Source organism: Callorhinus ursinus, unplaced genomic scaffold (assembly GCF_003265705.2).
Source record: "Callorhinus ursinus isolate GAN/ISIS: 27379988/994484 unplaced genomic scaffold, GSC_fseal_2.0 scaffold22, whole genome shotgun sequence".
Classification (NCBI taxonomy): Eukaryota; Metazoa; Chordata; class Mammalia; order Carnivora; family Otariidae; genus Callorhinus; species Callorhinus ursinus.
The window spans coordinates 14423852-14451825 of record NW_027397084.1 but is presented as its reverse complement, the minus strand read 5'-3'; the positions used below and the strand labels follow the sequence as shown (position 1 = coordinate 14451825).

At 37.1% G+C, this 27974-nt stretch overlaps 1 protein-coding gene across 25 annotated transcripts in view; it reads left to right on the top strand.

The window, feature by feature from the left end:
- DST (dystonin) overlaps window positions 1-27974 on the top strand; it is a 478114-nt gene that overhangs the window by 433236 nt on the left and 16904 nt on the right. For all 25 annotated transcript variants that reach the window (XM_073905137.1, XM_073905154.1, XM_073905136.1 and 22 more), the window contains 16 exons: window positions 1512-1613; window positions 3762-3935; window positions 4280-4435; window positions 7026-7223; window positions 7807-7935; window positions 10672-10839; window positions 11690-11845; window positions 12053-12259; window positions 14779-14898; window positions 17569-17738; window positions 19021-19180; window positions 21561-21755; window positions 22269-22397; window positions 25306-25449; window positions 26133-26321; window positions 27636-27765. In XM_073905137.1, the coding sequence (XP_073761238.1) occupies window positions 1512-1613; window positions 3762-3935; window positions 4280-4435; window positions 7026-7223; window positions 7807-7935; window positions 10672-10839; window positions 11690-11845; window positions 12053-12259; window positions 14779-14898; window positions 17569-17738; window positions 19021-19180; window positions 21561-21755; window positions 22269-22397; window positions 25306-25449; window positions 26133-26321; window positions 27636-27765 (2527 nt within the window). The remainder of the gene's footprint in view (window positions 1-1511; window positions 1614-3761; window positions 3936-4279; window positions 4436-7025; window positions 7224-7806; window positions 7936-10671; window positions 10840-11689; window positions 11846-12052; window positions 12260-14778; window positions 14899-17568; window positions 17739-19020; window positions 19181-21560; window positions 21756-22268; window positions 22398-25305; window positions 25450-26132; window positions 26322-27635; window positions 27766-27974) is intronic.

The following is a 27974-nucleotide window of genomic DNA, read 5'->3' as shown; positions in this document are numbered from 1 at the left end:
TCTTTCTTTCTTTTTTTTTTTTTTTAATAAAGAATCGTCTTGTCAGATGAGGCCAACTCAGGGACATTTCTCTCCCTACCTTCTTCAGCCTTATTCCATTTCCTAACAGGCTGGCCAACGTTGACTCTGTCAATCCTCCTACTGTATGGAAAAAGCCCTTCTGAGTATTTCCATAACACCAAGTGAATATTATTTTTAAAGCTCAGATGAGAACATCTTTTCCTTTTTATTATGCCATTCCTTTTCTATATTTGTAAAAATAAATATCACAAGCCAGGCTTTATGCCAGCTGAAAGTGTTTTGAACTTTGGAAATATATGAAAAAATTAACTACAAATAATATCTTATATAACATTCCTCCTTCCCCCACTTTTTAACCAGAGAGATAATTTACTGGTTAGGTTTCAATGGCCAGTAACTAATCAGGCTCCAGCCCTCAGTTTGTGAGACCAGGTCATAATTTTCCCGTACTGTTGGTAAATGACTGAGTTGTGCCCTCTCCATGGCTAGAGGTGGCGCTGCCACCATTTGCAGCCTTTTGGCCTCAGGAGCCATCAGCCATCGAGGTCACTGGCTAGGTGCCAGGACTCACACTCTTCTTATGCCTGCAAGAAAAACAAGGCCCGTTAGAGGTTAGTAGCCTCACCTCTAGGGAGGAAGGGCCACTTGATTTGTTAAATAGCTGGGGCTAGCTAGAACTAGATGTTAAAGATCCAGAAGCTTTAGACGTTTCGGTTTGATTGTAAAGTAAAATGAATTTTATTTCCTGGGTTGCTGCTTAAATTCTTGGGTTTATTAATGATAACTAAAAATACCAGGTAGTTTCCAAGATTCTTCCTCCCCCTATATGGTCTGGCAATTTCATGAAAGTCCATTATAATTTTGTGTATTCAGTATCTGAAGGAAATGTGAGTTGTGCCTTTCTTAAAATGTTTGTATTACCTAACAAGAACGGGAAAAAGAGATCCTGTAGTCTGTGTTGTAATTCAGAATAATGGTCATAATATTAATCTTTGGAGGTGCAGGATTTTAATGGCTAATCTAAATAATATGTAAGGCTTTAGTTGGGCCAAATATTTTGCTCAAGTGCTAAACAATAAACTTCTTGCTTATTTGAATAAGCAGATGGATTTGAGTCTTTTTCTTTCAATATATTTACATAATCGGCCTCTTAGACATAAGAAAGCATGGAGAATTCTGTTTCATGTGTCAGAATTTCTAAAACTTTTTTTCAAGTGCAGATTTTTGAAAGTTCGTAGTATTCTAAGATTCTATTCAGAAAAAAATTTCCTTTGCAAACGTGGACACAGAATTGGAGGTTATATCTATTGCATATTTGGGACAATTTTTTCAGCATATTGTTGCTTTTATTTAGGTGAACCATCTTAATTTGTAAAATAGGCTCATTCCTTAATACCTGTATAGATTTATGATTGTACTTTTCTGTAACACTTGGGATGTTACAACAATTTCAGATGTACTAATAGCTCATGGACTAATGTGTTTTTCAGGCCATATTTGACTGGGTAGATATTGCGGGTGGTAAATTAGCTTCAATGTCACCAATTGGAACAGATCTTGAAACTGTCAAGCAGCAGATTGAAGAGCTAAAGGTACGCATGGGCTTCATTAATTTCAAAGACTGCATTTTATGTTCTTTATTCAGAGGATTCTCTACACAAATTTATTTTACATAATTGAAGTATTAACATTTTGATTGTGAAACTGGTTTAATATGGTGCTTGTACATAATGAGCAGCATGTAAGTGCTCATTAAATGATATAAAATACTAGTCTTCTTCTTCTTAAGTCAGTCCCTGTTCATTATAGAAAAGTCAGAAAATACAAATAAGCAAAAAGGTGGCTTTTTTAAAGCCACTCAAAATGTTATGTACCCAGAGGCAACTACTCTTAAGATTTGGTTTATAGCCTTTCAGATATCCTCCTGTTGGGAGTGCAATGAGGAGGGGGAGGGGCTGGTGGGGTGTGAGGGGGTGTTTTATACATATGTACCTCATACGATAAGGATTTTCATAACTTCATTGTTCAGTAGTGTTTCCTTGCACTCAGCACACATATAGCAACATTTTTGTTTTCTTCAGTGGGTCAGGGTAGTCCATTTAGTCTAACAGGCTAAAGAAACATCCGTGGTATAATAGTGTTTCCCAAAATGTTTGTTTTGTAAAAATGTTTGTTGTTTTTCATCTGCTTTCCTCTGTAATTTTTGCTTTTGTGGTTCTTGATCTCCAGCTGTGAAAATGGCTGGACTGTTTCCTCTTTGAATTCTTCTGTGCTGCTGATGATTTATCCAAGTGGGATCAGCTGTTTCCTTCCTAATTTCAAGTTTCCATGCACAGAGACATCACACCATTTTCGACGAACTCTCCTAGATTTTTGTATACAATTATTACCTGGCTTTAAAATGGTAGCCTTTTCATCTCTAAGTACAATTTAGAGTATTTCATTTAGAAATTATTATGGTTACCATCATTAGACTGCGATTTTTTTTCTTTAACTTTATGTGGTCATGTAGTAAACACATGATATACTTTAATATGTACCTTCACAGCTGTGCAGTTTTGGATGTTTACATATACCTCAGTAGTTTCCATACAGCAGGCTGCTTAAGAGTGCTTTCTCTGAAATTAGAGTGTCTGACATTACATCCCAGTGCATCCACTCACTTAGCCAAATACCCTTGCGACAGTTATCTAACTGGTCTCACTTTTATGTCCTTAGCTTAAATTGAGAATAAAATTATTTTCTTTATAGGTTTAGTGAAAACAAAGCAAGTATTCACGATACCTTAGTATTTTTTAATTATCATTTTTATGTTTGAAAAAAATTAAGGGACTGTTTAGCCATTAATGACTTATTATTTAATGATTTACTATTACAGATTAAAAATAAATATTTTATGAAAGGACAGTTTCCTACTACAAGCAACCATTTGCTAACCTGTGTTGGTTGGCAAAGCTGAGATTATTAAATACATGTTTAGTGAGCGCTGGGAGAAAAAACTAATGTTATTCTGAGTAAGCAGTGGGTGAGGCATAGGAATAACTAACTATTAACACAGCACAGCTATGGAAAACATAAAATGTTCAGTGGATACAAGATGTATATTTTTGAGCAGTCAGTGTTAATCTGGGTTTCTTAGAGACATATTTGGGGAGTTTCATATATGTCAGTGTATTTTTTATTTTATTTTCTATAATTTCAAAGCTCACATATTGAATATATATAGATACTGGAATAAAGCTAGACTTGAAATTTCTTACTTTGTTTTACTGTAGAGAACAAAAGTGTGAACTATCAAAATTATAAATAGAAATATCTTTCCTGGGGCTCCTGGGTGGCTCATTCATTTTAAGCATCTGCCTTCGGCTCAGATCGTGATCCCGGGGCCCTGGGATCGAGCCCCACATTGGGCTCCCCGCTTGGCAGGGAGCCTGCTTCTCCCTCTCCCACTCCCCCTGCTTGTGTTCTCTCTCTAGCTGTCTCTCTCTCTCTCTGTCAAATAAATAAATAAAATCTTAAAAAATATACATCTTTCCATCATAAAATATTGAATAAAGAAAAAAGATTTCCCTCATCTTTTTTTACTTATAATTCTTTTGTGTTAGATTTTTATTCCTCTTCACCTTCCTGACTATAAGAAGTACGAATTAGAATAAATATTGAATCCATAGAATTTTTGTTTAAAGTTCTGATTTAGAACAAATTTTCCCTGTATATCTCTTTTTTAAAAAAAAAAATAGCAATTTAAGTCAGAGGCCTACCAACAGCAGATAGAAATGGAGAGACTGAACCATCAAGCAGAGCTTTTGCTGAAGAAAGTAACAGAAGAGAGTGACAAGCACACTGTTCAAGACCCGTTAATGGAGCTGAAATTGATATGGGATAGTCTGGATGAAAGAATTATCAACAGACAGGTAAACACTGACACTTTCATTAAGAAGTTAGAAAAGTTCAAGTTCATATATTAAGGTAAAATCATTATTGAAAGAGAAAATTAGGTGATTAGATACATAAACTTTTGAAGCCCCTAAATTCTTATTTTATTAGAATTCTTCCTGCATCTCGAAACATGCCATTTTTAACCACAAGGAATTTCAAGCTTAAAATGTAGGATATGATGATTGGGCTTCATCAGATATACTTGCAGAGTTATATAGCATGCAACAATTGATTTTTTTGCCTTTGTTAGTTTTATAAATATATGTCATTCATTATATCGAATTCATATGGATTTTCTTCCTCTCTCCTTTTTTTGTAGCATAAGCTGGAGGGGGCTCTGTTAGCCCTGGGCCAGTTCCAGCACGCCCTGGATGAGCTGCTGACGTGGCTGACGCACACCGAGGGCCTGCTCAGTGAGCAGAAACCTGTGGGAGGAGACCCTAAGGCCATTGAAATTGAACTTGCCAAGCATCATGTATGTAGCTGTTCTTGTGTATCGTGTTTCTCTATGCATTTATAGTGCCATCAGATTGTTTTCTGGTAGGTTTCCTCTTGATGCATTTTTCAAGTTTATGATTACAGCACAGTTCCACATTTGACGTTTGTCACTCATGGTCAAACTATTTAAAACACCCTTTTTAAAAGATTATAATAAAAATTTTTTCTCCATTGTCCAAGGCAGTTGTCAAGAATAGCAAGAGTGGTAAACTTCTGGCGAAGTTTTAAGGCTGCATGGAAAACATTGGTTTAAATCCCTGATTATCCCTGTCACTGGATTGACACAGCCTAGTTTTAAAAAGTTGTTGGGGAAAGCCTGCAAGGCTCGAAATGTTCCAGTGCAGGCAGTGTGTGTGTTTTTCCCCTGGTCACCTTTATCCGAGTATCCCACCGGCTGCTCATGTGGCACGTCGCACATCTTTTCTGTTTGCCTGTACGTCTCTCACTGTGTGGGAGTTTGCTCTGCAGTCTCTCTGTCTCTCTTACTTCCCACTGGCTTCCTGTGTCTTTAGTCCTTTTCTTTCTGAACCAGTCTTTAACAATATTTATTATGTTTACAAGGGTTTTTATATGTCCTGTACTTGATTTAAAGCTTTAAATTAAAAATTTTAATCTTGAGATACATGCAAAACAACTTTATATTGTTGTCATCTTTGTGGCATTTGGTTGAGAGTTCTTAATAGAAAATTCCTATCTCTGCACAGCCTGAAGGGTTTAGGGAGCAGGAAAGCAAGGTGGGCCCCAAACTGATAGCAGGAGGCATCATCCGAGCTTTAGATGATCTCCAGCCTAGGTCACCAGAGCAGACCTCACAGGGGTTGAGAGCTGAGCTCTAGCTTATTACAATAAAGTTCATTTGCCCGGAAAAATAAATCCTGAAACCCAGTTGTTAGAATCTTTGTGCAAACGACCAAAGCCATTGACTTGGCCAGGAAAAGTGAGATAAATACATTTTTTTCAGAGAAAAAAAATGAAAAGAAAATTCTTTATCTCTTAAGTCAGTAGGCTTAAAGAATAAAAGGTTATGCTCAGTAGAATTTATCCTGACAGTCAACAGTCTATCATAGAACTTCAAGATTCACATTAACAGAGGCATCTTATCTAAGGTTAGGTCCTAAATTCTGACCTTATATAAGTTTTCCTTGATTATCAAATACTAAATGTTTAATAATTTTACATATTTATTATCATATTAAAATGAATGGTTTTTGGTACTTTACTATCAGGATAAATAGTTTTTTAGTATTCTTGGTTTAGTTTTTCTTCTTTCATACTTTTCCCTGTAGTAACTGTACTCTAATTTAAATTTCTCTCCTGCTTGGGGCACCTGGGTAGCTCAGTTGTTTAGGCGTCAACTCTTGGTTTCAGCTCAGGTCATGATCCTGGGGTGCTGGGATAGAGCCCTGTGTCAGGGCTCTGTGCTCAGCAGGGAGCCTGCTTCTCCCTCTGTCTCTGCCCCTTCCGTGCTCACACACTCTCTCTGTCTCTCTAAAATAAATAAATCTTTAAAAAAAGTTTTCTCTCTGAAGAGTCTATATGGTCATATATTGTCTATATATATATATATATATAGTCATTGCCCAACCTTATCTGATTAGGCAATTAGGACTTATTTTGTATCATTAATATTTTTTTGTTAATGTCTGTCTTATGCTTTTGTAAGAGCAGTAATGACTAGTCAGACTGTCTCTGCATGAAAAGATGTTTATTCCCATAGTGTGAGTTGATATAGCATTTACATTTTCATAAATTTAGCAGTTGTCCTTAAAAGCAGCATACACTGGTGACAGGAATTTTATAGAATACAGTAGTGTCGGGGACATGACACGCCCTGACGCACTTATTTTGGTAGGGCATGAGTAGGGATCTTTTAGTTCTGTTTATTTATCTGTGAACAGTTAGAAAGGTCTACTTCTCCTTTCTCCTTCCATTTCTTAAAGGTCAGAAGTGAAAGGGCTTAAAATCACCAGCCCAGTTGCTGGAAGAAGGGAGGGAATGTTTCCATCCCTCTCCTTTCTTCTCTGGCCCCTAGGCTCTGCCTTATGTAGCAGGACTTGGACCATTTAGAAGAATGAATTTTATAGATTTACCTTTATATTTTGGCTACAAGAATATTTAACTCTTACCTCTGAAAGTGATTAGTACTGTTAACCTATCAAAGTACATGCTTTTTTAAAGATCGCTCCTTTTTAAAAATTGTTTACTTAAGACATGAAAATTAAGTTCAATTAAAATGAGTTTGAATCAAATGAAAATGTATAGAACCTTTTAATTATAATCTCCAGATATTTAATGTCCTCAAATTGCAAGGTCATTCTAATGCAAAAAACTAACAAAATGTTCTTACATAATCATTTCAGGGACTGTTGGTAGACTAAAGGTATATCCAGGAAAGCTGCAAAGTTAAAGGAAAAGACGTTCACCATTTTAACACTTTCTTGTGTTAAAATTCTATGCCTATGATGTTTTTGCTTCAGAATGTTTTATACTCAGCAAATAAAAGTTGCTTAAAAACGATGTTAACATGTTATGAGCTAGTAAATATAGTGTTATCTTAATATTTTCAGGTGCTTCAAAATGATGTATTAGCCCATCAGTCCACCGTGGAAGCCGTTAATAAAGCCGGAAATGATCTAATTGAATCAAGTGCAGGAGAAGAAGCAAGCAACCTTCAGAACAAACTAGAGGTTTTAAATCAACGCTGGCAAAATGTTTTGGAAAAAACAGAACAAAGGAAGCAGCAGCTGGATGGTGCCTTGCGCCAGGTGAGTAAGAGAATAAATTCTCAAACTTTTGTTGGCCTGCAGGACCAAAATAGCATGGAATTCTGGGGTGCCTGGGTGGCTCAGTCGGTTAAGCATCCGACTCTTGATTTTGGCTCAGGTCATGAACTCAGGGTCGTGAGATGGAGCCCTGTATCAGGCTCTGCATTCAGGGCGGAATCTGCTTGAGATTCTCTCTCTCTCCCTCTCCTTTTGCTCCTCCCTTGCCCCCCATGCTCTCTCTTTTTCTCTCTGTCTCTCCAAAATAAATAAGTCTTTAAAAAAAGGTAGCCTGGAATTCTTTGGTTTGCAGACCGTTGTTTGATTTTTATTCCTCAAGGAGAGGAGTAAAAATAAGTGGGATAAAGAACAGAGCAGATGAGAAGGCAGCCCTCTTCGTTCTTAGTGTAATAGTCTTACCTGCCAAAGCTCTCAGGATGAGGAAAGGCAGCAAATCCATTTGCACCTGCCTGCTCTTAAGCATGCACGGAGAGGCTTAATAAGACCAGGATTGTTTAAACCTTGTTTTCTGCTGGAAAGTGACAATGTGTTTATGGCCCGAACTTAAAACTCTCTCTCACTCCAGGCCAAAGGGTTCCATGGTGAGATTGAGGATTTGCAGCAGTGGCTAACTGACACAGAGCGTCATCTGTTAGCATCCAAACCTCTGGGAGGTTTACCAGAGACAGCCAGGGAGCAGCTTAATGCCCACATGGTAAGTATATTATTTCCTACAGCTCTAGCCTCCGATTAAGACACTGACCATTTTGCGTGGGCCCTGGTGATAAATAAATTGTGGGAGAAGGTTTAAAGGATATACAGTTTTATAGCAGAAATCTTAATGTGTAAGTGCTGGAAAAACCATTTATTGATTAAAATTTTCAAGTCAGAACCTATTCTTTATTTCAAAGATTAGTGCATCAGTATATGAAAAAAGGTTTTAGAAGCTTAGACATTTTTTAGAAGCAAACTTTTCCCCACAAAATGATGAGCTTGTGTGGATAGTAACACAACATAGTGTAAATTATAAACTGTTGTACCTTGAGTGAAAAGAAAAATCCCTAAAGTAATCAGAATTGACTTTAAAGTTATTGGTGTAAACATGATACTCCCACCTAGTTTCCTGGAAGGCTGGAAAATATGTTCTTGTTCTGTTCAAGAGTTAACTTGTTTGTTTGTTTGTTTGTTTGTTTGTTTTAATGGTGATGAGGCTATATCTTCAACTTTACACCTCTACCAGCTGTGGACAAAAGGAGGCTTCTGTTAGTTGTCCAGTTGGGGGCCTTGTGCCTGTGGGCTGTTCCCACCCAGATTCTGTGGCTCTGTCAACTCTTAAAGATAAGGAGGAAAAAATAATGAAACTTGAGACTCTGGCTTTCTTTCACAGAAATGTGGACTGACAAATTAAATTTAGGCTTCGATTTATTGACATTTCCTATTCATTTACATTATAACTCAGCTTCAGAAGTTCTAAGAGAAAGCAGTCTATTTCAGATTTTGAAAACTAGTCCTTTTTTATACTTGTGAATTTGCATCAGAAAAATTTTTTAATATTCAAATGCTGATAATTAGTATCTTGGGAAATAAAAGTACAAGTACTTAAGGATTGGTGAAAAAAGAAATGATTCATTATACATTAAAGCCCATCTTCTTTGTTAGATGTCCAATGTTGTTGTAGGAGCTTGTTGAAACAGCACTTAGTTGTAAATAATTTTGAATTTGGTGCTTTGGAGAGGAAGTAACCATCTTGTAGGTATTGTGAAGAAATACAACAGAGGTAGTATTTTACTCAGTTTACAGTTGCTATGAGCAGTTAAAATCAATTCTATCAATCCAGTATAGAATTTCCTAGAAACCTTTAATGCATATTCATTGTTTTAGAAAATTACTGTGTACGTGGTTTTGTTGTTATTGTTGTTACTGTAATTTTTTTGGTGCCACAGGGGACCCATTTGTTTCACTGAAAAAATAATTGACTAAGTAATAACTTGGCAGTGCTTATCTTCCTTTTGCATAAAATCTAACTGACTTTCAGATACTTCTTACTTTCCTGGAACTACCTGCATAGTTATCATGGACGGTGTCCATTAAGTAGAGGTTTAATGACTTCTTAAACAAACATGCTTGGGATTATTCTCTAATAACAAATAGTTTTTAAATGTTGATTTAGAAAAATGTAGTAAAAAGGTGGAAAGCAAAAGCTTATCCTAGAAATACTTTACTTTTTGAAAGATATTGCTCTATATATCCACTTATTTGGTTTGGGTGAGGTATTGAAAATGAGTTTGCTTAACCCAATATAGTTGCAAATTCCATGATTTAAGGAATTCTAAACAGTTATTGCTACTTGTTAATATCATTTTAGTAATGCTCTTTTGATTTGGTTGTGTTAGAAATGAAGGAAACTAGAAAACCTGGAATATAGTTTCCTGAGATTTAGCTGTATTTAAAAGTTTCGATTTAGGATTAAAGGCTTTTGGTAGGTGATATCATAACTATGTTTAGAAAGTTTTGTTTTGTTTTGGCTTAAGAAATCAAAGTTTTGAGGGGATAAAAATGTTCTGGAATTGGTAGTAATGGTTGCACATTTTTGTGAATACACTAAAAACACTGAATTGTACACTTTAAAATGGTGAATTTTATGAATTATATCTCAGATTTAAAAATTATTGAAATATGTTAGTTGAAAATGTTAGACATAGAATGTACTTTTCAATAGGAGCTATAATTTGACCCATATTATAATTGAACCAATGAAATAGAGCTGGTCTTAATTTTTATATGAATGTAACTCTTGTTTTATTGATATTAAATTCTGAATTTGCCTTCATAATTTTTTAATATTCTCTGTAGAAGGAGCACATTGCATTCCAGTTGAAAGCTTTAAAAATTCTATAAATGAGAGCAATACTGATAGTACCACAAGTTTGTCTTTTGTGATTCCAAAGTCTAAACAATCAGCTTCAAATCTCTTACTGTATTGGGTCTTTATTTTCTATTCATTGTTTGTCTTCTGAACACAGATTTAAATTATACCAAAAATTATTACAGCTATTGTATCATAGTCTGAGGGGAGACTTAGAAAATCCATTTTACAGAGGAGGAGACTGAGGTCCAGAGGGGTTAAATTACTTGCTCACGGTCACAGACCTGATTGGTTACAGTGCAGTGAAACCCTTCTTGAAAACATTTAAAACATTACTTCACAAACTTTACCATGCTGGAATGGACTGGTAAGGATAGCACCATTTCTGAGATTTCTAGCAGACAGGGTATGTCCATAGGTTTAGGTGTTGTTTCAATATAGGGAAAAATTTGAATGTGTCAGGGTTATTCTGTGTCTGGGATAGAGGTGAATATATGATAAGGGGCTTGGGATTGATGACCTGGAAAAGGAACTCTTAGATTGTATTCTCTTAAAAATGATATAACTTGGGATATCTCAATTTAGGAAATCTGTGCTGCCTTTGATGTTAAAGAAGAAACATATAAAAGTCTGATGCAGAAAGGCCAGCAGATGCTTGCAAGATGCCCCAAATCTGCAGAGACAATTGACCAAGACTTAAGTAACTTGAAAGAAAAATGGGAATCGGTGGAAACCAAACTCAATGAAAGGAAAGTATGTGCTTTAATTAATGTCATAGAATGAATGTTTTAGTTGTTTTATTTCATGGGATTTACTTTATCTCTGAGTAGAATTATCAGTGGAACTTTTAATGATTCGTGTTTAAATTTTCTTTATATATATATATATATATATATATATATATATGGAGGTTTCATGGGGTCAATTCAAAATAATATTCTCTTTTAACACAGGAGAACAGAGTTAAAGCAGTCTATTCAAACAGATCATAGGTCAAGTGTTACTAGGTATATTTTTATATTTGTGAACCACTCTAATTCTGGATTGTTAAATAATTCTAATCACACTTATTTATGTATGTAGTGGGGAGGGAAAGGGGGAGGTCAAGAGAGTGAGACGATTGTATATATAATCAGCACTTCCATAACAGAAGTCCATGAAAAGGGATTAAAATGATCACTGTTTAATGCTCCAAGAAAAATGATAGGCTAGGAATACTAGATTGTGTGCCCTCAGCGACAGAGCATAATGTATATATGTTTCATAGTATTTTGACCCCCAGCATTAATCATGTGAATGTCAAGTTTTCTTTCTACAGATTCTGTTTAGTAATTGGGTTCTGTAGTTAATTGCCCCCGAATCACAATTTTAGTTTATATTAGATTTTTTTAGCTGCAGTGAGATCTTCTCACTATACTTAAAGGAATTTGGTTTGCCAGTACTTAAGTGAAAGCCCACTACATTCATAAACTGTTTAGGTAATACAGAAATACAGATTAGGTATAAATAAAGTGTGGATGGGAAAGAAATCTGCCAGAGAGTGGTTAAACTGGGGGGGGGGGGAATTAAATATCATCAAATACTAAATAATCTGTCTTCGCAGACTAAACTGGAAGAGGCCCTTAACTTGGCAATGGAGTTCCACAATTCTCTCCAAGACTTCATCAACTGGCTAACCCAGGCTGAACAGACCCTAAATGTAGCTTCTCGGCCAAGTCTTATCTTAGACACAGTCTTGTTTCAAATCGACGAACACAAGGTATGTTGTAACTCAGATGGATAACATTCTCATTTCAGACCTTTTTAGACAATAGACTGTTTTAATGTCAGAAGCATGAATTTGGTAGTTTGAAAACTTTATTTTGTCCTTGAAAATGGTTCAGCTTATGACACCAAAAGCATTTTTAAGGTAGAACAGTTTTTCATTTGTTTCTAATTCTACCTTTTTTTTTTTCCTTTGGGAAAGGTCTTTGCCAATGAAGTAAATTCTCACCGTGAGCAGATAATAGAGCTGGACAAAACCGGAACCCACCTGAAATACTTCAGTCAGAAACAAGATGTTGTCCTAATTAAGAATCTATTGATCAGTGTCCAGAGTCGGTGGGAAAAAGTGGTTCAACGGTTAGTAGAAAGAGGAAGATCTTTGGATGATGCAAGGAAGAGAGCCAAGCAGGTAAACCTTCATAAAACCCTCTGAACTTGGTGATCAATCAGTTCTATGTGTTGAAATATATATCATGCTGTTAAAGTACTTTTAGTGCAGGCTGTATTCGTTGTAACAATCGTGGCACAAGGCCAAGGTGTTTCTTTCCTGGCTGTGGCCTGACTTTCAGTGGTGACATCACTCCTTGCCCTGGCAGCACCTTCCGGTCCTGGGGACTAATCTTGAAAAGGCTGATTATAGCTTGGCTTCATAGACTAACTGTTATCATTAACGCCCAAAAAGAGGCTCAGATTTTTTGTTATTAGGTTTGTTTGTTTTTCCCTTTGTCCTTGCAATCTCCACTCTCATACCCGGAGTAAGTCTATTATATTGCTACCTTGTGTTTAGCTCCTCAGTCAGACTTTGTCCACAGACTCTCAGGCCGAGAGGCGGACGCTTGGCCCTCCAGGCAGCTTCCTGAGAGGGGTGATTCTGTGTCTGAGCTGCCGGGTGCTCCTCACTGCTCTGAATCTGTACCTTGTTGACAGGCTCTCATTTCTTCTCTTGTATTTTGATGCAGTGCCACGCTGCTTTTAAATTAAGCGTTTGAACATTTTAGGGCTGTTTTTTTCCTTTTTCTTTTAATCTAGAGAATCTCGAGAATCTCACAAGGAATGCCCCTTCCTCTCCTCACCTGTTATTAATATTCCATTCCTAGACTAAACACAGAGAAGAGGTAAAATTCCGTGTCTCTGTGCTCAGGGAAGAGGGAGACACACCTGCCTTGGTTGGCATATATCTTTGAATTTTGCTAGAAACTCAGTGTAATGTTGAGGCTGAATTTTCTAATGACTCTTTTTGCCCCATTTAGTTGCATTTTCCTGTAATTGGCATTGGACTCTGTTCTTTTGGGGAGCCAGGCTCAGTTGGGTGATACAAAAGATGTCATGGGAGTCACATGTTTCAGTGTTTAAAGCTCTCAGCATAAATTTGTTAAAAGCTTTAGAAATGACAAATTGGTTTGTTGTAGGATTACATGCTGTATTATTTCTTTTTGAGTGGGATGTATGATGTGTTCAGTGTTATCAGTGAGCTTGTGGAATAGAATCTGTCTCTTACTGTGTTTTTTAGGACAGTATTAATGATAAGCCTGACATCCTTCTCTCCACCAAAGTAGCAGTGTCCTCTGTAGTGTGGGCATTACTTGAGTTATGAACATCTAATTTATAAAAGTCTTTCTACTTTTATAAGGAGAAAATAGAATTTTCTCGTTTTATTTAATCTGTAAGGTTTTTCTGCTGCTTTTGGTGCAAAAGCATAGCATTTCTTCTATTTATGTGGCTTAAAAATAGTTTTTAAAGCAGGACCAGCCTTAGAATCTGTGCATTTGTATCGTTAAAATTCCTTCCATGATAGCCGACATTATTTATAGCAAGACTACCAAACACTGTGACTTTTCTTTCTTTCTTATTATCCTAACGTCTTAGTTTGGGTTCGGATGTGGATCGTAGTTCTCTGACTTTGGCGGTTTCTATGCCTCTTCTGGCCTCTGTATTTTCATATTTAAATTGATTGGAGTTGTGGGAAGGATGTGTCAGGGAACAGGTTTGTGATGAGGTGATCTCATCGGGCCCTGCCAGCCTTGTGATCCCATGCTCTTATTGTTTATTGCTAAGTGTCCTTTTGTTATTTCATTATTAATGTGCTTTGATATAAAACAGATTTTATTTTGATTACTTCAGTTTTTTGTTATGTATCCATCCACTCAAGTTTATTATGCAAAATTACTTATAACCAGTATTACAATTTGGTATCCAAAATAGTATTCATTAGTTCTCTGTGATAAACAGAAAAGAGACCGTGGCTGAAATCAAGTATACATAGCACCAGAATATTGCAAGGTCAAAGATGCCAAAGAGAATTATATTTTGTTAGAATTCACATACCGTGGGTGCTGTTACATATAAAACCAGTACATGAGGCACAGGCATGAATTTGAGGATTTTGATAGCAGCAATAAAGATACTGAACTCCCTTTGTATTAAGTAAGAATTGTAAGGCCTTTGTTGTTGTTGTTCTTGTTACTTTTTAAGACTGATTTATAAACTTTATCCGTCTTCCCTCCCTTTTTGTTCCTTTTCCTTAACATGGGAGTGAAACAGCTCAGAAGTAAACCCAGATCTGTCAACAAGGGCAGTGGACAAATAAAATTTTCTTGACAGGTTATGTTAATTACTAAGCAAAAGGAAAGGGAGGGAAGTTATCCCTGGTTCCCTGTTTCTAGGCTCATTTCTGTTTTTGTTAAAGTTTATGTGTTTAAATGAGTTACAACAAAGTGACCGTGGGGGGACACAACCACAGAAACCAAGAGTTAAAAGACACTTATAATCCGATGAAGCTACTACTTTCTTCTTTTTTAGGGGAAATTTGAATTAATAATTTTTAACATTTTCATTAACATTAATTTCTATTTTAAAAATATGCTAGATTTCTAATAAAGCGAGCACACTGGAACATTTTCTGGACGGAGATGTACATTTCTTTTACAGTTCCATGAAGCTTGGAGTAAACTTATGGAATGGCTAGAGGAATCAGAAAAATCTTTGGATTCTGAACTGGAAATCGCTAATGATCCAGACAAGATAAAAACACAACTTGCACAGCATAAGGTGCGTCTACAGTTAAGAAAAGCATATATGTCTTTCTGTATCTCAAGATCACTTTTAAATTCTTACTTGGTTGTGTATTTATTCATCACTAGAAAAAAAAAAAAAGGCTGTCCAATATGGACCTCCATTAAATTTAAAACTGATTACCCTTCACATTGGTCAAGTGGCGATAGTATCTTTTCTCTCTGCTGACTATTCCACTATTCTGGGGTTAATTGTTAAAAGAAAATACACAAAATGAAAACTGAAATGTTCTATAATCTATAACATAGAAGATTTATAGGGGCTCAAATGTTGGCATTTCAGTTTTTCACATGTCTGTCTTGTATTGTAATTTCTTTCATTGATCAAATGCCATGTAGAAGATAACTTTACAGCAAAAAGTAATGTAAATTTTGTCATATATGTTCTTTCAGAACAGCTTAGTGGGGAAAAATTGATTGCCTCTACACAAACTGGTATTTTATTGTATATGTGTGGTATATGAAATTCCATTCTTATCCTCAAAGACACATAGTTAGTGACTTTCTTGTGTAGACGAGAAGGTGTAGAAACATACTATTTTATATTTTCTACCTTTTATATTCATACCACATGGCATTCAAAGAACATTCCCCCCAGTCCTCCTCAACTCTTTGAATTTGGGTCTGTCATTCTGGTTATCAAATGATCATCAGCGATCATCAGCCCTCAGGGTGAGGATATGAGTAAAAGAGAGTGGGTTCTGAAAAAACACTTTTATAGTTTTAAGCATCTACATATATATTATTGCTTGAAACATGATAATTTTTAAAAAGCCGGAAAAAATTGGGGTGATGTAGGATTTATCATCATGGGAAGTTCTAGCCATCATCTTCATATAGGTTGATTGCTTCCCTGGGTGGTTCTAACTAAGCTCAGGGGGTCATGATCCTAGGATGGCAGAAGGAAGCATTGAGCACCTGTTCTTTGACTAGATGAGGACTTATGAGTGGCTTGTTCTGCTGGCACCCTCTGCCCTTGGTCTGCCACATTCAGTACTGACAGCACAATGACAGTGAGCAGCACCTTCCCCTCTGATGGAAAAAAGAGAGGCTCCTTCTCAAAATAGAATGCCTATTTGAACTTGAATATAGTTGTCATGTCATGGAGTCTTATGAAAATGTACGGTGTGTGTAAGTTGGAGAATCCTAGAAATAAGAATACATGAAGAACCCTGGTGGATTCTCTATTTTTCCCAGTGTGCCTTGTTGCCAAAGTTAGCATTTGTCTGAGATAAGGGTACAGGGTACATTAAGCCAACTTTAAAAGTCATTTCTGTTCATCTCTTGGGTATTTTTCTGTTTTTAAAAAGTTTCAATCTGTCCTTTATTCAGCTATAACATTTTTTAGGTATCTGTTCTTTTGAAAAAAATTTGTCAATACCAGGATTCTAAAAGTAACATTCTGTTATTGAATAATAAGAAAAAAATAATGACAGAAAACAAACTACAGAAGTAGTGTGGTATGGTAATGGTGTTATTGCTTAAAAATTCCCAGATGAAGTGCCTTCCTATTATAAAACAAAATAAATATCTTAGTCATAATAAGACACTTAAAGTGTCTAGCTTTTAAAGGCAATTGAACCAAGGTTATTTTGGAAAATTATACATTTGCATAGCATTTTATTATCTAGGGTGATTCTCATGTGCTACCAGGATTTGGAATCACTGTGGTAGTGTTTCCGTGATACATTATTATGAGCTTGTAAGATGCCGATTAAGTTGACCTTCCTTCCTTCCCATCCCTGAGAGTGTATATTCAGTAGCAGCTGTCTCATTCTTGCTGTCACATACTTACGAACACACACAAGATATAAGGTGATAATGAGAGGCCTGCAAAGACAATGTCCCTGCTCTAGAAAAGCTTGTAACCGAGTTGTGTAGACAGAATATAATCCACCCCTCCCACACATACACATTTACATGCAGATTAACAATGTAAAAATAGCAAAGTAGAGATGTCACATGAGCAACATAGCTATTTGATACTGGAAAAGTAATCTGTAGATCCTGAGAGACCTTTGTAAGGCGTCGTAGAGATGAGGAGGAGGGGGATGGGCTCGCCAAGGGGTGTGACTAGAATGAGCAGTAGGTCGGAATGTAGGAATCTCGAGATGTGGTTCTTCTTTGTCCCTCATCCTGGCTCACAGATAAAATTATATGTAACATCATTGTGAACATCCAAGATGTGTGACAACAGATCTGTCTGACCAAAAACCAAAACTGTAGTAAATTTACAGACTATGAGTCGCTGTGTCCACATAGGACCTTTAGTTACTCATTGAGTGTTAACTACTTTTCCCTTCCCAAACTCTTGGGTTTTTCAATAGTCGATTAGCAATTTCATTTTATTATAACCAGTGTACTGTTTGTGGTTTATAGCTACAAAAGATTCAAGATTTGTTTTGCTTTGAAATTATTGTCTTCATAATAATAGGTACTCTCAAAGACACCTGGCTTCTGAGAAAAATAAATTTTTCAGTTTATAAAGATTCTTTTCCACCCTGGTGGGTTCCACTATCTGACTTGATTATTTCCTGATGTCTTCCACTATTTAGACTCCATTTATTAGGGGTGACTCTTGTAATGTCTCTTACCTATTTATTAGTCCTAAGTAGAAATGCATACTGTTTTCTTGTTAAATATATAGGAGTTTCAGAAATCACTTGGAGCCAAGCATTCTGTCTATGACACCACCAACAGAACTGGACGTTCTCTGAAGGAGAAAACCTCCCTGGCTGATGACAACCTTAAACTGGATGACATGCTGAGTGAACTCAGAGACAAATGGGATACTATCTGTGGAAAATCTGTGGAAAGGTAAAATGTTCTTTAAGGCAGTTTGGTTACCTTGTAGGCTTCTTTCGAGTATACAATTGTGGTGCTTTGTAGGAACCTTCTAGGAACCTTAAATACCTCCTTTGCCTGGGAACTTGGGGTCATCTGTAATATCGTAATTACATACTGCCTGCACCGAGAACGCTTCATTGTTATTATTATTTTAATTACTCGATTCACTCAAAAGTGATATTATTCTCCAAGCCTGTCCTCTCATACCTGACTTGTCACTGGTCTCTCCATGTCTGCTCTTGTCTTCCTTAATCCAGTTTCCCCATAACTACGAGGGTGGTCTTTTTAAAATGTGAATGGGATCTTGTCATTGCCCTGCCTCATACCGTTTAGGAACTTAATATTGAGTGTGAACCAAAACACAGGCTCCTTAATGTGGCGGGCAAGTTCCTCCCAATCTGACCCTCGTGTTCCCTTCCAACTTCCATCTACCCCTTTCCAGTCTTCTTTCTCATTATACTTGAACCGTGAAGACCCAGAACTAATTTCAAAATCTTTAAGTACTTAGAAAGTATAACACTAATAGAAGAGTTCAAATATCTTAGAAATATTTTCAAATAATTCATAGATCCTTGATCTAATTACTTCTGTCAGTATCAAGGTTAAATAGAATATTTTATTCTAGTAATAAAATTATATTAGAATAGAAAGTTAGAATATAGTCTATAGTATATATAGAAAGAATATAGAAATTTTGGTGTTAATTTTTTAAAATCCTTAACACCTTCAATTTCAAAAGATTATGTGCTTTTTTACAATGTCCTATAAATGATATCATGGCAAACAGACACATGAATGCCAGGGGTTGGAGATGGGGCAGGCTATGACCACAGACAGCATGTTGGGAACTGTTCTATTTCTTGAGTATGACGATGGTTACATGAATCTCTACAAGTGTTACAATTCATAGAACTGTACACTCAAAAAAGTCAAGTTTACTGTATGATAATTTAAAACAAAAAAAAATTTTAAAGCATATTTTTTTTAATGAAGAAACTGAAGGGTCACTGATTTCTAGAGGTGATGATGAGGGAATTTTCCGAAAACAGATGCGATCTATTTCAGGAATAACAAAGAAAATTTGAGAAAAGTTTTGTTATTTTCTAAGGAAAGCAAAGAAACAACACTGAATACCAATATATTGGTTTTTTCTTTGAGGATTGCTCAACCTTCATAAATGGATTTTAGATGTTCGGTTATATAGGGTGGCTTTTTTGTTGCTCAGATTGATTTTTCCACCTTTTTCCCCCAGACAAAACAAATTGGAGGAAGCCCTGTTATTTTCTGGACAATTCACAGATGCCTTGCAGGCCCTCATTGATTGGCTGTATAGAGTTGAACCCCAGCTGGCAGAAGACCAACCTGTCCACGGAGACATTGATTTGGTGATGAATCTAATCGATAATCACAAGGTATTATTATCTGGGACATTTTATTGATCTCATTGATTATCCTGAATTTAGAGGAAACTAGAACCCCTTACCTTAGCCTTTTAAAATCTAGAGACTATATATCATACTGCATAACAGTCTTTAATATTGACATATGTGTACATTTGAGCAGAATCAGGAAGCCAACTTTAAAAGTGATACAGGAAAATTAGTATCAGTGAGATACTTTTTTTCTTCCAATTTCCAGATCTAAAACCTTTTAGAACTCAGAAAGTGATTTCAATCTCTGGTGCTTTAAAAATGTTCCAAGAATGTTTTACAGTCTTTTGTTATGCATGTAAATAATTATGTAATGTAATTTAAAATCACTCCCTCAGTGACCTGGAACTTGGTCATTGCATAAGTATATGAATTTGTGACAGGATCTATGGGGGTCAGGATAGGCTGCTTTTCTGTTTTTTAAAAACTGTTTTAACCTTGCCCCTTGAACTCTAGCAATTTATGAGCTATCAGCATAGGCTCTGAGGGATTCGATTATTACTTTAAGTCAGGTGGTTTCCTTGCAATTTCCTGAGATGGATTTAAAATTTTTGTTCCCATCAAAGGGAATATTCAAGACCTCCAACTGATACTGAGTGCAAGGTCCAAAATTATGGTAAAATGTTGTATTATAACTTAAAGAACCTCGAAAACAATCTGAGGCACAGTAGTAATGTGGAATGGTTGTACCAGAGTAGACTTTATATACAAATATCTTACAGCACTGTACTTGAACTCATGTTTTATTTCTCCTCTGTTATTTTTGAATTCAGAAAATCTATTTCATTTTAAAATGTTTTCTTTATACTTCCCTAGGTATGCTATTTTGATCTTAACCTATTCCTTTTTAAATAGTTGGTCCTTTTGCATATTGATTTCCTCTTTTCTGGTTCTGTTATCTGATTATATCTATAAAAGAGAGTTTGTTGCATTTGAATATTATCAAAAAATCAAAGAATAAATGAAGAACTGTGATTGGGCCTACAAAAATTAAGACTTTTGAGTTTTGTTGCTTTGCCTATATTGAAACAAATGTTTTATGCATGATTAATACAAACTTTCTTATTCCTTGGCTTTCATTCAATGAGTAATGAATAGTGTAATGTTACTTTTTACATAAATGCCATTTGTATAAACTCACTGTCTAAATATTTACTCCCTTCAGCACTTGCCAGGTTTTTATATATTAAAGGTCATCAAGAATAAGTTAATCATTCAGCATTAGTAATACAACTGGGAGGCTTGGGAAGAAGTTTAAGTTCACAAAGTGCATTGGAAAGTCTGCTCAGAACTATCGGGCCAGTCCTATCACAAACAGATTATATAGACACTGTATTTTCTATGCCTGTGTGTGTGTGTCCGTCTGTCTGCAGACACATCTCATTTAACACCATTAGAGTGAAATCAAGCAAATAATTCATTCCACTATGTTTGGATTGTTTTTGATGGCCTCACTTTTATGAATGATCTGATTATCAGAATAGAAACTCATGGATAGAGCCAAAATGATAAGATGAGCTTAGTAATATTCATTTGTGATCATCTTTTAGAAAAATAAGTTAATCTTATTCTATCCATAAGCTTGGTTAATTTGAAAGATATAGTTGCATACACAGACTCTTGGATCAGAAATGAAGGACCCTGGGCTCATTTTTCGGATTAGGTCTATGGCCAAAAGAAGCCAGTCTAACTCCTGGCACATCAAAGTTTATCAAAATTAGGCAAGAGGGGAGAAAAAGCTTTTTTTCCAAAATGACAGGTTAAGGATGTAAGCATCTAAAATTTGACACTGGAGGTTAGTTCTCAGGATACCGAAAGCTGAAGCCGTGTTGCAGAGAAAAAACTGCACACCACTTCCCTGTGAACACACCTGCCATTCTGTCCAATATCCCCGTGCAGTACCCCAGGATTGCTTAGTTCTTCGTTAGTCTGTTAGATATGTCTGTTAATTAAGAGGAATGAGGTAGCCAGCACATTCTTGGCACTTACACTGAGGATTTGAGGGGAATTGGGATGCCATACTAAAGAATTATAGAAAAAAGAGAATGTGATGTTTTCTTTTGTGCCATTGAAACCGAGTGGTCACCATTATTTAAATCCAAGGCGTCATTTGAAAATTAAGGTTTGTTCACTCAGGAGAGTGCTAGAAGATTGAACAACTTTACCATGTTCTTCACAGCGCTCTGATAGGAGCAATGTGTCATGACTTAGCTCCTGAAGTTTCTGTGAAAAGTATGACTCATCAAACTGTAGATCTTAGAGACTGGTACATGAGTCATGTACACATATATTCCAAACTGTGTTTTACTGGTTTCATTTGGTCGTTAAAAATCAATTTTTTATAAAAATATGGTCTTTCTAGGTTTTCCAAAAAGAACTGGGGAAGAGGACCAGCAGCGTGCAGGCCCTGAAGCGCTCGGCACGAGAGCTCATAGAGGGTAGCCGAGACGACTCCTCCTGGGTCAAGGTCCAGATGCAGGAATTGAGCACACGCTGGGAGACCGTGTGTGCACTCTCCATATCAAAGCAGACACGCTTGGAAGCAGCCCTGCGTCAGGTAGAAGTCTTGTAAATTGCATCTGGGGCTAGTGAGAAAGCTGTCAAAGCCTCAACAAGAACTGCTCTTGCGGAGAACTGCTTCACTCCTCCTTTCTTAACTGGGACAGTGATGGAAAAGGAGATTCTTAGAGCATCCTTGCCTTGCTTCCCCTCAAGAGTTTAAATTACTCACAGAGGGAAGTTTTCTCGTCTTCACATAAAAGTGCTGCTCTTGTAATTTTTCAGCCCGAATGCATAATGGGCTGCCCTGCATCTAACATCAAATTGTTAAAATGGTGAATTAGTCTTCATATAGGCCTTTTTGATATATTAGAGGTCTTACATTTGTAAAGTGTAGCAACATGTATCTTTTATCTTTTTAGTGGGAATAATGCATATCGTTAATGTAAATGTAAGACTTTTTTTTTTCATTAAGAGGAGGACTCTTTACTAACAAGCATCTTTGGGGATCTTCTTCGGGTGTGTGTGTGTGTGTGTGTGTGTGTGTGTGTGTGTGTGTGTGAACTCTTAGGCAGAGGAATTTCACTCAGTGGTGCATGCCCTGCTGGAGTGGCTGGCTGAGGCGGAGCAAACCCTTCGTTTCCATGGCGCTCTCCCAGACGACGAGGATGCTCTTCGGACACTCATTGATCAGCATAAAGTGAGTCATATAAATGCTAAGTAAAAGGAAATGAGAAAATCCAATAGACTCGTGATTGTAGATATCAACTGCATGCATATTTCCCTTCCTGAGAAGTAATTAAAGATCTTGCACATTTGAGAATTTACCCGTGTCCTCCTTGCTTACATAGGTGTGTCCCCATGCACCCAAATAAGTGTAGCTATCTTCCCATGCTTTTTTATGAAGAAGGTGGTTATTCTGAAATGAGTCACCATCTCCTGTCTCTTGGAAGTACATTGATTTTTCTAGGGGTTATTTGGCTTCTGACCAAAACCAGTCAATTTCATTGCACTTGCATGCACATTTCAAAATGAAACTTCCTTCATGAGCGTTTGGCATTTTTTATAAAGTTATACCATTAGAATTCTAAATTAATAATTTTGACCTTAGTAAGCAAGACAAGCAAGTAATTTAATAACTGGTCTTAAAATTTTATTTTTCAATCTCTGCCAGTTCTGGCTTTAATCGAGATCCACCTTAAATTTTTTGAGGAGTAGCCCGTATTATAAATTATAAACTTAAAGTGAATTCTGTAAGTAGATACACTATTGAATAGTTAACCAAATAAAAATCTGGCCACCGAGTTTTCAGGTCAATACCTATTTTGTAACAGTGCCTAGAACTAGCAGAACCCTCAAGAGAGTGGTCTGGATACCTCTTAACACATGTGGTTTTTTTTTAACCTTTGACTTTAAAAGAATTAGAAATTTTGCAATGCTAACACTGAATGCGATATTGATGTCAACATGTTCATTTAAAAGATCTGTTTAACACCACTGAATAGCTCGTCTTCCAGGGTCAGGTTGGAAGGATGTCGTTAGTGCCAGGGTAGCATGGATTACGTCACCTAGGGAGACTTCTTACTTGTGAAGACTGCTCTTTCAATGAGGGGTTGCCTAACCTATAGCAATGAAATATTGCCTTGTCATTAATAAAAGTGATGCGAGCTTGTCTCACATCATCTGGAGGAATGGAATGCTCCATAAACCATTTAAAATCGAAGCTAGAATGTAAGAGTAGGAAAATGACATCAAATTTATTGTAAATTTTTGATTCAGCTCAGTGTTTTGAAGAGTTCGAGTTCCACTGACATAGTTGGGTCTCAGAGTAGCTTCTTGAAGCCCTGTTTGAATATCTAACACCTTACAGTAAGGTATCACCACCCTCACAGCAGGAACAGGAAACCCCCAGAAACATCAGGAGGCAGGGTATCCAGAGCAGAGGTAGTGTGGTGGGGTTTTTTGTTTTTGTCTTATCTTTAAATATTTTTAAATAGTGTAAAATTACATGTAATTTTATAAAGGGCTGCTTAGTACTAATAATTTGCTGTAACATCATCCATTCTTTCTAATTTCCTCTGCTTTCTTCACACACTGACCAAATAAAAGTAAAACAGAATATTTAATTTCTTAGCCCCAGGACCAGAGACTTCTCAGTACAGTCCACTTTCCTAAAAATGGCAAGCTTTCCCAGGTGAGCACAGAATGCAAGCAGGGAGTTGATTGTCCAGCCCACGGCATTCTGGGCAGGACTCTTGCACTGCTGGGTTAGGGGTGATTAAAAGTATATGGTCAGATCACCTGTCCTTGGGAAAGCACAGCTATTATTGACTTCAGGTTTTCTCTTCCTAGTAAAGCTTTTTTTTTTTTTTTTTTTTCCTTCCAGTTAAGCAGATCTATATTGGGGGAAATTAAAATACTTTTAAAAGTAGGTGATGATATTTAAAAAGTAGGTCATGTTAGTGGAGTATATTGTTAATCCAGCCTTGACACGACAGCAATAAAAATGTGTAAATGAAAGTTAAAAAGCATTTATTCAGTCACAAAGACACAAAATTGAATAAGACAGTCTTCTGATCCTGTGGACCTTAATGTCCAGGGAGTGTATAAGGAAACATAGCAACATGCCAGAGTAGGAGGTATATGACAGAGTTCAAAAACAAAAGGTCACCAGACGTTATAGGAAACACTTAGATTTTCAGACGATCACCCTGATCACATGGCATGGGTAGTACGGAGTGTCAGCTCCGTCTGCAGCCTCTGCAGCCCTTGTTCCGGACTAAGGAATCCGTCTTAGTGCTGGGGTCCAGATTGGGGTCCTGGCGGATGCTTGAAATTCACTATGAGGTTTTAGAAGCATGCGACCTTTTTTTAAGGCAGAGGTCCTCATTTGTAGCCACACTTTCAGACTTCTGTGACTCCTGTATCTATGGATACAGTTCTGATGGTAGAAAGTACAGTTATGTGTGTGAGACATTTGCAAAAAGGTTGATTTGAAAGCATTTTGAAGCCCGTCAGGGCTTCTTTATCCCACCAGAGCAGGGGATAGCTGTTTCTGGCTGTCAGGCTGTCAGGTTCACCCCCTTCAGGCTCTCCCCAGCTCTTTCCTGCTGGACATTTGGGCCCTCTCTCCCTCACCCCGAACATTTATAGTTCCTTGCCCAGCCTTCTCTCTTCTTTTTTGGTACGTATTCCTCTCATTCCTGGCACACAGTTCATGCTGTTTTAAATATACAACCTCCTAGTCTTACTTGTTAGGACATTCTTTTTTAGTCAATATTATTTTTGTCTCTGGTAGTACTATCTCTCCTGGTCCTATTCTCCATTACTATACTTATAAGATATCCAGATATAGAAGAGTGTTTTTTGTACATAACATGTTTTGTAAAGCATGAGATGTTATCCATGTACTTAGAAATAAATACTTCATTTCCCGTTTTTGTCCCTTCTCCTCTCTTAATTCCCCAATTAGTGAATTATTTCCAGCTGTGAATGAAGCAACTGAAGTTCTCGTGTATTTGTCTAACTCTGACGGTCACATGCACGTCACTGGAGTTTTGTTTTCAGCCAGAGCCAGCAGTTAATCGAGGTCTTTGTTTCTGCCCTAGGAATTCATGAAGAAACTGGAAGAAAAACGGGCCGCACTGAATAAAGCTACCAGTATGGGAGACGCCGTCCTGGCCATCTGCCACCCTGACTCCATCACCACCATTAAGCACTGGATAACCATCATCCGGGCCAGGTTTGAGGAGGTCAGTGGGTCTCAGGTCATTGTTAGAGCAGCAACAGCTTTGAGAATTGGGGGTAAAGAAACTTCAGCAGTTGAGATACATTTATGACCGTGGGAACAGGAGGCCTCTGCAAAGAAAAATGCTCTTTAAAATACCTTCCTGTGTGCATGACCTGTCTCTGCAGTCTGCTTTTATTTAAAAAGTTAAAGCCGTTTTGCAGCTATGTCCCTGAAGCATGAAAAGGCAAATATTTGGTTCCCTGTATGATTTTTTTGTCCCACTTCCACATTATCTCTGTCGAGTAATCCAGCACCTGAATTGTATATGCTTGGGGAATGGATTGCATACATGAACTGAACTCTGTATTTTAAGATTTTAGCTATTTTTATTTCCACTCAGTGCTACATGGAATAAGCATCCTTGAGCCTTCAGAGAATGCATATCTGAACTCAGATTAGAAATCTCAAGGAAGCCTGGGTGTTTGACACCCATCTCTAAATAAGCAGGCAAACATAAGAGGGGGCTCTCATGTCCTCCGCAAGCTGGGTCTCGGTACCACTGATGGGATCTAGAAAGACTGGAAGTGTTATATGACTCCAGGCCCCAGGATGATCCGAATTTACATTTACATGCTGTGTATTTTTACATCGATTAAATTATTACCTAAGATGGATGAAATTCAGAGACATTTGTCTCCCCAACAGGTGCTGGCCTGGGCGAAGCAGCATCAACAGAGATTGGCAAGTGCTCTGGCTGGGCTCATTGCGAAACAGGAATTGTTGGAAGCTTTGCTGGCTTGGTTGCAGTGGGCCGAGACTACACTTAGTGACAAGGACAAAGAAGTAATCCCCCAGGAAATCGAAGAGGTGAAAGCCCTCATCGCAGAACACCAGGTAAAATAAATACCATCCTAAACCCTGTCTTCTCAGGTACTGTTTTTATTTCACTGCCATACTTCTCAGAAGAGTGCTTTGTGCTTGTTACCTTCACTTCCGTGAACACACTCCTCAAGTCCTTCCTTACACTCACCTTCCGCTCCACCCTGTCCTGCTCTGTCTTCTGGTGACCTCGCCCTCCCATGCTTTATTGCTCCATGCTTGCATATTCTACTCTCTGCTGCTGCACATCTCCCACGGTGACCGTCCGTACTTCAAATACATCCTGTCTACAAGGGAGCGCGTTGTCTTGCTCAAAAAAAAAAAAAAAAAAAAAAAAAAAAAAAAAAACTTCTCTATGCTACCTCTTTTAAACTGAAATGATGGGCGTCAGACTACCTCTGATTTATTTGTTTGCTTGTTACTTTGTCTGGTACACATTTACAGAGGGAAACATTACTAAGTCAGCTTCGTTGACTAAGCAGTTAATTTTGCTGTTAGATTTTTAATAAAAGTCTGAGCCATCAATGTCCATAATGGCCCCGAAGGGCCTCACGCCATGTTCTCGGGTTCTCCAGTGTGACAGATGTTCCAGAAATGTGTTTCTCCACTCTTCACTTTTATCCGCCTCCTTTTTCCATCCCTTTTCACCACAGTCTCGGTCTTTGCTGCATTTTCCTGATTTAGGGATATCTAAGTTAGCAATAATAATATAAACCTAAGGAGACAAGGCAAGAAGTGGCAAGATAGTCAGACCTCCTAAATGGAAACTTTAACCTGAATAACTTTTATCTCCCTTGGCATAGCATTATGTATCAACAGAAATAATTTAAAATACATCCATATTTAATGTGGATGCTGTATGTCACCGTATCTCAAAGCCATCCTAAGTATTTCAAATATGTAAGTGTAATGTGCTGCAGAGAAGCCCGAAGGACCAGCCCAGGTAATTAGTTGCTTTGCAGATAAATGCTCACTTTAAGATTCTTCAGGAAGAGCTTGGAAGCTCTGGAAGATCCTGGTTGATACACAGATAGGTTATATCAATTATACAGCTGCTCCCATGTGTGGTCTTCAAACTAAAACAAATTACTGTTACAGTGCTCTAATTACTTACCAGGTATAACATTTTATATTCTTCAGATATGAGTCAATGTTATGTTATGGTGGCTTACATTTTTCCCCCTAAAGATATAACAAATTGGTTTATGCCTTTTCTTCCAGGATGAATTTCAGAAATAATAGCATGGTCTTTTTATCTTTTGTTTTTAGTTCATTTCTGAAGATAGTTTTCTCTGATGTACTTATATTTAACTGACATTGACATTTCAGACCTTCATGGAGGAAATGACCAGAAAACAACCTGATGTGGACAAAGTCACCAAGACCTACAAGAGGAGAGTGGCTGATCCTTCCTCATTACAGTCCCATATTCCGGTCCTGGATAAGGGACGAGCAGGAAGTAAGCAGTGGCCAATTTCTTACATGGCTAAAGCCAAGGAAGTTAGTTTTGAGTTGTCGTTTGAAATTTCAGAGCAATTGGTAATTCTGTGAGCTCCTTTCTATCCTAAAAGGTTTCCTTGAAAGAATACATGGGCTCAAATATTGTAGCAGCTTATTTAAAAATAAAGAAAAAGATATATCTAGGTCTCTCTATGTAGTTTTGTTTGC